At 43.2% G+C, this 10,989-nt stretch overlaps 1 protein-coding gene across 1 annotated transcript in view; it reads left to right on the top strand.

Moving 5' to 3' along the window:
* The first annotated feature begins 1,845 nt into the window (after positions 1-1,845).
* Positions 1,846-10,989, top strand: part of LOC134353302 (FERM, ARHGEF and pleckstrin domain-containing protein 1-like) — a 41,504-nt gene continuing 32,360 nt past the window's right edge. Inside the window, exons 1-2 of the mRNA XM_063061337.1 lie at positions 1,846-2,074; positions 3,773-3,953. Of these exons, the coding sequence (XP_062917407.1) occupies positions 3,798-3,953 (156 nt within the window). The 5' untranslated portion in view covers positions 1,846-2,074; positions 3,773-3,797. The remainder of the gene's footprint in view (positions 2,075-3,772; positions 3,954-10,989) is intronic.

Genomic DNA, 10,989 nt, shown 5'->3' with positions numbered 1-10,989 from the left:
GCCACTGAAGACCCATCTGCAGGTGTTCAGTTTACTGTATTTTGTATAGTGGCACTTGATGGGTGTTCTGATGTCAGCCTTTGAGACAGAGATCACAGGGTCGCCAAATACTGTGGGGATTTGCACAGGAGTAGAGTCATTCTCCCTTTCAAAGCGTGCAGATAAGGCTTCAACATGAAAGGAGTTACATTGTTCCCCGTGGAATGCTGTTTCTGGAACATTGCTGAATTCATCAATGTTAATTCATCAATGTTCACTGCTGTCGTTACTGCATGGTCGGGAATCTTCCGGAGCGTAGGCCTCAAAATCCCTGGCTTTGCCTGCTGTTGGTGACCGAGATTGAGGTTGAATCGTTTGGACAGAGATGGCACTCAGTACTCGGTGTCAGAGAGCTGATTCGGAGGCTTGAAGTTTTCAGATGACTCAGAGATGGATTGTGGATGGCATGGCAGGGAGAGTTTTTCTTCCTTCTCCCGTCTGTGTGAGATGTGGGACATTTGAGTGACTTTGAACTTTTACTGTGCTCATGGACTCCTTCATCAAGTTATGGTATTGTTACACTGTTGTAACTATATGTTATAATTATGTGGCTTTGTCAGTTTTTTCAGTGTTGGTTTGTCCTGTGTTTTGTGATATCACACTGGAGGAAATAATGTATCATTTCTTAATGCCTGCATTAATAAATGACAATAAAAGAGGACTGTGTGTCTTCATTATCTAAAAAATGTAAATTGCCCCTAGTGTCTAGATAAGTGGTAGAAACTGGGGAGGGGTGCAGTTGATTGAATGAAGTGAGTGTGAGTGGATTTTTGATGGGCAGTGCGGAGTCAGTAGGTGAAGCAACACACTCAAAATGCTGGAGGGTCGGAGCAGGTCTGCAGTATCTACAGAGGGGGATAAAGAGTCAACATGTCTGTCCGAGACCCTTCATCAGGACTGGAAAGGAAGGGGGCAGAATCCAGAATAAGAAGGTGGCGGGAAGGGAAGGAGTACAAGCTCGCAGGTGATATGGAGACCAGGTGAGGGTGAACTTGGGTGGGTGAGGAAGGGGGGGAAGATCAAGTAAGAAGATGGGAGGGGATAGTTGGAAGAGGTAGAGGGGCTGAAGAAGAAAACTAATAGGAGAGGACAGTAGACCATGGAAGAAAGGGAAGGAGGAAGGAAAGCAGAGAAAGTTGATGGACAGATGAGATAGAAAAGGGGTAAGAGGCTAGCCAGAATGAGGGAGAGGGAGGGAGATGTAGAAATTACCACAAATTTGAGAAATCAATGTTCATGCCATCAGATTCGAGGCTACCCAGACAGAAGATGAGGTGCTACTCCTGCAGTCTGTGCCTGCCATCATCATGGCAGTAGATGGGAGGGCTCGTCCCTGTGGAGGGTCACTGCATGAGATATAGAAATGGGCTTTATTTTATTTCACCCCGTGGTAAATACAGCTGTGCGTTGATCCTCCGTCCCAGCACACTGACCATATTGAACATGGAACGTCCAAAACAGAAAACAACAGTGATTTACTGTACGTTACAGAAGAAACCTACTCGATGACATCCAGCCACTCAGGAGCTGAATAACAAGCACGAGAGCTACTGTGAACAATGAATTCGCCTGCATAACGCAGGACTTATTACCTGGCTTATCATGACCAGTGCCACTGAAGACCCATCTGCAGGTGTTCAGTTTACCGTATTTTGTAAGAGAGAATGAGGGCTGATATTGTAAATTATGCCATTATTCCTCAGTCAAAAAGTAACAATTCATTGCTATAGCAATTGGTAGACACAGGAAGTCTCTGAGCTGTATGTGTTGAGTCTGGTACCCGGGGGATGAGGTGAGCTGCCGGGAGCCTGCTCTGATTAATCTGTGTTCAGTGATGAAGAGCTGTAACCTGGTACTTGAACAAGCTGTACCGAGCTGGAGCTCCCTATGCCTGCGTTTACATTGCCGAGCTGCAGATCAGGACGGCATCGGACGGAACCAAGGCTCCTCAGGGAACCCCATTGGGATATTCCCCTCTCGCACTGAATAAGATCAGGAAGTTTTTGCAAGAATTCTTTGTGGCATTTCACGGCAGGTAGTCCTTTATTTTTAAGATGCGGTTGCTTGCATTAACTATATGAATTAACAAAGGTGGTGGATGGGCTCAGAAAATAATTATTGAAGTGAAATTTATTTTGGCATGGTAAAACTGCAAAAGGGAGTGAATATAAATCTATTTAATAGAGAAGTTATTTGCACAAGGATTGATTCTCGTCATTATAAGTTGCCAAGAAGGCTGAAAGATTATCTGCATTTTAAAATGGCTGTGTTTTCATTACAGCAATTGTTTTCTGCATGAAGTATTTTTCTTAAAGTCCGCAGTTATTAGCTTGCTGTTATCAATTGTAATTATTGCAGTGACTCAAAACAAGCCGAGTGTTTTTGGCCTGTTGTGATTAATAAATATGTTAATTTTAATAAAGCACTATTGAATTTAGTTTCCCAAATCTCTTGTAGGGTCGAGGGCTCTAGTCTTGTAATAGTTATTTATGATGACAGAGAAGGAGAACATTCAGCCTGTCAACTCCATACTGGTAGTCAGCTGGATAACGGGATCAGATAGCTGAATATGGGACTGGAACCCACAACTTTCAAATTCAAAAGTAAAAAATTCTACCACTGAACGATGGAGGAAGCAAGGAGCTTATCTGTTCCAAGTTATGGCTCAGGAGACTGGGACTGGGGTAGCAAGAGTACTTTTAGCTTGCCTGTTCAGGAGTCAGATGGGTGCTTTTCAGAACTGTGCCCAAGAATACAGTAAACCTTGGCAATTCATTGGCACTTCACCCTCTGCAGAAGCTGGGGTATTCAGAAATATTCACATTGTCAGCAGTGAAAAATAACCATCCTCTGTGCTGTTGTTTCTTCTTTCATGCCATGGACACCTTCATGACTGGAGTCACAGAGTCATACCTACACAGAGTCGCAGAGGCATTTCAGCCCATCGAGTCTGTGCTGACCATCAATCACTCACTTTCACCAATCCTACATGAATCCCAGTTTTTAAAAATTCTAAACATATTCCCATCAGCTCCTTTCAGATTTTGCCTCATACCTATACATACAAGGGGCAATTGACAGTGGTTTATCAAACCATCAAGCCGCATGTCTTTGGGATGTCAGAACTCCTGGGGGAGACCCCTGCAATCACATGGAAACTCCACACACACACACACACACAGGTCAGGTTTCATCCCAGGCCATTGGCACTGCTAGGCTGCAGTTCTACCCGCTGAACTCTGTGCCACTTGTGTCTGATTGCTTCTGCTCACTGCAAACACTTTTTAGCACATCTGGTTATTTGAAGACTATGCTCAGTAATTTTGGAACCATTAGCAATAACTGCCTGAAGGGTGCATGGGAAGGAAGGTGATTCCTTATGGGAATTGAAGAAATTATCTCTTCCTGTGGGGATTCTGAGACACAGAGGAGAAAATCATCGGAATTTAAGAGCAGTGCATTCAGGGAAGACTTTATTAATCAACTGTATTCAACTCAATTGAATATACAAAATTGAGGTTGATAGACTTTAACTGAATAAAATTGAAGCTGCTGGAGGTGAAGCTTAGGTTAAAGGACCAATTGAAATGGATGGCAGAGTGTCTTCTGAAAAGCCACATCTGGCTTCTGTTTTTCCCAATGCTATTGCCAGTACCTTTACAGACGAATGTGTGACTGTCTGGGAGCTTTCTGTGTATGCGCAGAGTCATAGTTTATCATGTTGGTTTGGCAGGGCTTCACCAGCTGGTCTCGCAATAATGTGTGAGAGTGAAAGAAAAGCCAAGCACAAGAAGGAGCCTGTCCCTGCTCAGCAAAGCCCTGGGAGAACAGGAGCAGCACATCACTCTGCTGGCAAGGTGATGCAGCTCAGGGTCCTGCTCTTGGACAACACGTATGAAATGTTTGAAGTGGAGGTAAGACTGCTGGCATCAACAGATAGCCAGCACATGTGCAAACAATCTAAAGCACAAAATCAAAGAAACTGAAGCTATCGGCGTCTGAAATAAATGTTGGAAACACTCATCAGGTCTGGCAGCATCTGTGGAAGGGGAAACACAGTCATCCTTTTGGGTCAAACTCAGCACTGCTTCTTTCAGAGTTCCACCTTTTGTTTGATTTTCGGCGCGAGATTATGTGTTCTGATGGAAGGTCATTGACCTGGAAAGATAACTCTGTTTCTCACTCTGCAGCTGTTACCTGGCCTGCTGTGTATTTCAACTGTCTACTTTTAGTTTGTATTTCTGGTATCTATGTAATTTCACACTGAGTATATTTGATCTGGTTAAGTCTGGTCTTGATTAAGTCTGTTCATGTCTGAGACTGTACAGCTGACTTTAATGTCACAGGTTTAGAAAAGGCAGAAGTACTGTATTGTATTGATTCATTAATATTCATGTGTGTGTAGGACTGGGTAAGATTGTGCTAGTGTTCTCCATCCTCCAACCTTTTCTGACTCTCTCCCACAGCTTTCCTGTCAGTCCCCCCTTCTTTACCTTCATAGGTTCATCTGAAACCCTGATTACCACATCCTAACTGCCTGCAAAATCCCATTTACCTCGAACTACGTAACTCTGACCTACATTGGCTCCTAACCAGTTCGGTCTTCACCTTAAAGTAATCACCTTACAGCTCCTCCCTTGGCTTCTTTCCTCTCTCTAATCTCCACCGACACACAAAAATATTCTCCAAGTACCTGCTCCTGCAGAGATGGCCAGTTGTGCTTCTTCCCAATGCCAGCTCTGGTAAACAGATATCTGGTCCTTGGTCAGGCTCTGAAGAAACTCAGCAGGTCAGGGCTATGGAGGGAAATAGGCAGTCAACATTCAGTCCAGATGAAGGGTCTCAAACTAAAATGTTGACTATCTGTCCTCTCGATAGATGCTACCTGGCTCACTGAATTCCTCCAGTACATTGTACGTTCCAGCATCTTATGTCTCTGTGTTCTGTGGCATTGGCAAACATGCCAACAGCAGCCTGTTTTTTAATTGGATGATTTGTGAAAACAAGGACCGCTTTCTCCTACTCAGGCAGATGTAGAAGATCACATCCTGTTGTTCCAAAGAAGAACAAGCAGATACTCCAAGTTTCAGGCCAATACTCATCCCTCAATAAATAATCTTGTCGTAAGCATTTTTCTGTCTATGGGTCTTTGCAGTCAAGTTCCCCTGTTGTAACAGTGACCACACTTCACAAGGTGCTGTGTGAAAGTCCATTTTTCATTCTTTAATCCTCACACTCGGGAATTATTGGCAACAAGCACTTTGATATCTTTGAATGATACATGGCTACTCCATAACTTATTTTACAACTTTACAAAGTATTTTTTATACTGCAGCTAGAATACTGTACGCAGTTCTGGTCACATAGGAAGAAAGGGATTGCTTTGGAAAGGTTTGCAGATGAGATTCACCACAATGTTGCATGGGACAATGTGTTTCAGCTAGAGGAGTGACTTTGGGTTGAGTTTGTTTTCCTTGGAGCGGAGGAGGCTTAGGAGTGTTCAAATTTCCAGAAAGAGAAGAACAGGGGAATCTAAACCTCATAGCGAAGGTGGCTAAATTCAGCAGGCCCAGAGCTAAGGTAAGGGCGATAAGGTTTAGAAGGGGGTGGTGGGGGGCAGAAATTATCACAACGTTTAAAAAAATAAGTCCAGGAGATGTAGGAGCAGAATTAGGCCATTCAACCTATCAAGTTTGTTCTGCCATTCCATCATGGCTGATTTATATCGCTCAACCCCGTTCTCCTGCCTTCTCTCCGTAACCTTTGACACCCTGATTAATCAAGAAACTATCAACTTCCGCCTTGCATATACTCAAAAACTTGGCCTGAAGCTGTGACAATCAATTCCACAGATTCACCACTCTCTGGCTAAAGGAGTTCCTTCTCATCTAAATGGACATCCCTCTATTCTGAGGCTGTGTCCTCTATTCTTAGACTCTTCCACCACAGGAAACATCCTTTCCACATCCACTCTGTCGAGGCCTTTCACCATTTGATAGGTTTCAATGAGATCCCCCCCTCATTCTTCTGAATTCCAGTGAGTGCAGGGCCAGAGCATTCAAACACTCTCATATGTCAAGCCTCTCAATCCCAGAATCATATTTGTGAACCTTCTTTGAAGTGTCTCCGAAGTCAGCACATCCTTTCTCAGATAAGGGGCCCAGAACTGCTTACAATACTCCAAATGAGTTATCACCAGCGCCCTATAAAGCCTCAGCATTACATCCTTGTTTTTATATTCTAGTTCTCTCGAAATGAATACCAACATTGCGTTTGCATTCTTCACCACTGACTCAAACTGCAAATTAACCTTTAGGGAATCCTGCACGAAGACTTCCAAGTCCCTTTGCAATTCAGATTTTTGCATTTTCTCTCCACATAATCTATGCTTTTACTTCTTTTACCAAAACACATGTCCATGCACTTTTCAAAACTGTATTCCATCTGCCATTTCTTCGCCCATTCTCCTAATCTGTCTAAGTCCTTCTGTAGCTCCTCTGCTTCCTCAATACTACCAGTCCTCCAGAACCATTCCAGAATGTAGTGGTTCTTGAAAGATAATTATATTGTTTCTAGCTACCCCTTCCTGAAGCTTGGGGGTGTAGTCCACCTGGTACATCTACCTTTAGACTTTTCAGTTTCCCAAGCACCTTCTCTTTAGTAACAGCAATGACACTCACTTCTGCCCCCGACACGCTCAAATTTCTGGCATTCTATTAATGTCTTCCACAGTGAAGACTGCTGCAAACTACTTACTAACTTTGTCCACTATTTCTTTGTCCCCCATTACTACTTCACCAGTGTCATTTTTCAGCGGTCCAATATCTGGTCTCATCTCTCTTTTACCCTTTATATATCTTTAAAACTTTTTTTTAATCCTCTTTCATAGTATTGGCAATCTAACCTTCATATTTCATCATTTCTCACTTAATGGCCTTTCTAGTTGCCTTCTGTTGGTTTTTAAAGGCTTCCAAACTTTACATTTCCACTAAATGTTGCTATATTATATATCCTCCCTTTTGCTTGTATGCTGTCTTTGACTTCCCTTGTCAGCTATGGTTGTCTCATCCTCCCTATAGAATATTTATTCATCTTTGGGATGTATCTTTCTTGCGTCTTTCAAATTGCTTCCAGAAACTCCAGCTATTGCTGTTCTCCCAATATTCCTGCGTGTCCCTTTCCAATCAACTTTGACCATCTGCTCTCTCATGCTTCTGTAATTCCCCTTACTCCATTATAATACTGATACATCCGATTTTAGCTTCTCCTTTTCAAACTGCAGGGTGAATTCTATCATATTTTGATCACGGGCTCCTGAAGGTTCCTTTACCTTAAGCTCCCTAAACAAATCTGGGTCATTACATAGCACCCAATCCAAACTGCGATTCTCCTAGAGGGCTCAACCACAAGCTGCTCTAAAAAGCCATCTTGTAGGCATTCTACAAATTCCAGCATCAAACTGATTTTCCCTCAGCATCAACCTGATTTTCCCAATCTATCTGCATATTGAAATTCCCTTGACTATTGCAACATTGCCCTTTTTACATGCCTTTTCCATCTCCATTGCAATTTGTAACACACATTCTGGCTACTGTACGAGGGGTGATTGATAAGTTTGTGGCCTAAGGTAGAAGGAGTCAATTTTAGAAAAACTAGTACATTTATTTTTCAACATATTCCCCTCCTACATGTACACACTTAGTCCAGCGGCCATGGAGCATACAGATCCCTTCTTTGTAGAAGTGGTCCACAGCAGGAGTGATTGATAAGTTCATGGCCTAAGAGTTGAACTGCACATGCATATAACAAGAGCTGTATAAGTCATCTGCTTGTACCTAAGGCCACAAACTTATCCATCACCCCTGATGTGGCCCATTTTCTGGAGGTCCAAGACACCGACACTACAAAGAAGGGATCCATATGCTCCACGACCACTAGACTAAGTGTGTAAATGTAGGAAAAATAAATGTGCTAGGTTTTCTAAAATTGACTTCTTCTACCTTAGGCCATGAATTTATCAATTACCCCTCGTACTGTATATATAGTAACTCCCATCAGGGTTTTTGTACCCTTGCAGTTTCTTATCCACAAGGGTCCTACATTTTCCAATCCTATGTCACCTCTTTCTATGAATTTGATTTCACTTTTTACCCCTGCCTACCTGCCTATCCTTTGGAGACAATGTGTATCCTTGGATGTTAAGCTCCTTGGTATGATCTTCTTTCTGCCACGGCTCAGCGATGCACACAACATCATACCTGTCTGTCTCTAATTGGCTGGTGGTGTTGTGGCATCTGCACAACACTCTGAGGTGAGTGGTCAGGGGTTTCAATCCGGCTGTCTGCTTGCAAGTTTTCCATCCGTGCTGCATTGAGCATCGAGCTAGCAACTGGGCCTCGTGGAACAGACAAATGCTAAAGAAACAGGGAAGGTTGCTGCCCGATGCGCCACAAGGCGAGGAGAGGAACAACAATCTCTAACTGCGCTGATGATCTACCTTATTCCATATACTGCCTGCTTTCAAATATAACACTTTCAGTCCTGTATTCATCACTCTTTTCAAATTTGGCCCCCCATTACACCTTAACTCATCCCACTGACTGCAATTTTCACCTATCGTCTGCTGTCCTTCCTCACAGTCTACTTGTATATCAACTGCCCCATCCTCAGCCCTATCACTCCGCTTCCCATTCTCCAGCCAAATTAGCTTAAATTAGTTTAGCTTAAACCCTTTCTAACAGCTCTAGAAAATGTGCCTGCAAGAATATTAGTCCCCCCTGGTTCAGGTGTAACTTGCACTTTTTGTACAGGTGAAACCTTCCCCAAAAGAGATCCCAGTGATACAGAAATCTAAAGCACTGCCTCTTGCAGCAACTCATCCTATTCCTACCCTCAGGCACAAGCAGCAATCCAGAGATCACTACCCTGGATGCCCCCTTTTCACCTTTCTACCTAACTCCCTATATTCTCTCTTCAGGACCTTCTCCCTTTTCCTATCTATTTCACTGATACCAATATGTACCACAACTCCCAGCTGTTCACCCTCCTCCTTTAGAATGCTGTGAACCCGATGCAAGACATCCCGAACAGTTGCATCAGGGAGGCAACCTACCATCCAGGTGTCTCTTTCACGTCTACACAATCTGCTGTCTGCTCCTCTGCCTATGAAATCCCCTATCACCACTGTATCACTCTTCTATCCCTTTCCCTTCTGAGCCACAGGGACAGACTCAGTGCCAGAGATCAGGCAGCTGCAGTTCCCCCCGGTAGGTCACCCATCCCCCAGTAGTCTCCAAAGTGGTATATGTATACCTGGATGAACACTTGAGTTGTGGAGGCATGGAAGTCTACAGACCAAGTTCTGATAAATGGAATTAGCGTACCTGGTAGCTGGCATGGACATCGTGGGCTGAAGGGCCTACTTCTGAATCTATGGTTCTTAACCCTATTGAAGCAACCAAGTTAAACCCAGTATCAACAAAAGAGAAATGGCACACGAAATTTTAATGTTTTCTATTGTTAGGGGAAATTGACAAACTAATTGGATATTTTTATCCCCTGAGTTGTTGCTTGTGGAGTTTTGATGAAACCCATAATCAAAGCAGCATAAGATTTCCACTTCAGCGGTGTGTTACACAAAAGAGCTCTCTGGGGGAAGAAATAAGACATGCCTCTTGGTCACAGGATGCCCTTGAAGAATGGGCAGTGAGGACTAGCTGGAGCTGCTGAGTGTGTTCTGTCTGTAAATGGAGCACGAGTAATGAGAGCAGCAGGTCTCCATCAACAACGGACATGATTGTCCTGAAGGCAAGCGTCTTGCACAACCACAATGGATGTACTAATGGATTAAGTCACTTTTGGTGATGCTCTTCCTTGCTAACATTTTGTTGAGTTTAAAATTCACATCTGTGACTTCAAGCCATGAACATATTTCTGATGTCTTCTTAACCATCTCCTGACCAATAATTACCTGGGAAAAATGTATTCTTCCACTTTCTGTGTAAAAAATCCTACCTCTAACAGCCCGCTTATACCTTAGTGACCTTAAAATTATAAATTAAAAAAAAATAAGGTTGGTGGTGTTGTGGATAGTGTAGAAGGTTGTTGTACTGTACATGACAACAGGACATTGATAGGAGCATGGAACATAGTACAGTACAGCACAGTACAGGACTTCTAGACAGCAGTGGTAGACCGACCTTTTAACCTACACCAAAGATGCAGAGCTGGGTTGAGAAATGCAGATTGAGTTCAATTTCACCCATGTCCTTGGAATGTGGGGAGAATCCAGAGCACCAAGAGGAAACCCATGCGGTCACAGATAGAATGTACAGGCTCATTACAAATGGCCTATGTTCATCCAGTTCTCGCTTCTCTGATAGATTTCCTTTGTCCAAAATTAAAGCAGCTCAATCTCTGGGACTTAACTTGAACACATGCAGGGATGATATGTTTTGGGAAGTCAAAACCAGGGCTGGATTTATCTAGTGAATGACAAGGCAGGGAGATTGTTGTAAAATGAGGAGAGATAGAGGTACAAGGACATGGCAACACAGGTTGACAATGTGGTGAAGAAAGCATTTGGCATGTTTGTCTTCAATGGTCGAAGTACAAGAGTTGAGACTTCAAGATGTTGGTGAGAGCGTCCTTGGACTGTTGTGTGTAGTTCTGGTTTCCTAGGTGTGGGCAAGATTCATTAAGCTGGAAAGAGTGCAGAAAACATTCACAATGATGCATCTGGGACTGAACAATTTGAGATATAAGAAGAGGCTGAATAGGCTGAGACTGAAACATAGGAGGCCGAGGAGTGCCTTTCCATATACGTTTGTAAACTGATGCCTCTCTTGATTTATAAGATCATGAGGGACATAGACAAAGTGAATTGTCACAATCTTTTTCATATGGTAGGGAAATCTAAAACTAAAGGGCTTTGGTTTAACGTGAGAGGGG

This window comes from Mobula hypostoma, chromosome 10, assembly GCF_963921235.1.
Source record: "Mobula hypostoma chromosome 10, sMobHyp1.1, whole genome shotgun sequence".
Lineage (NCBI taxonomy): Eukaryota > Metazoa > Chordata > Chondrichthyes > Myliobatiformes > Myliobatidae > Mobula > Mobula hypostoma.
This window is presented reverse-complemented; position numbering and strand designations above follow the sequence as displayed.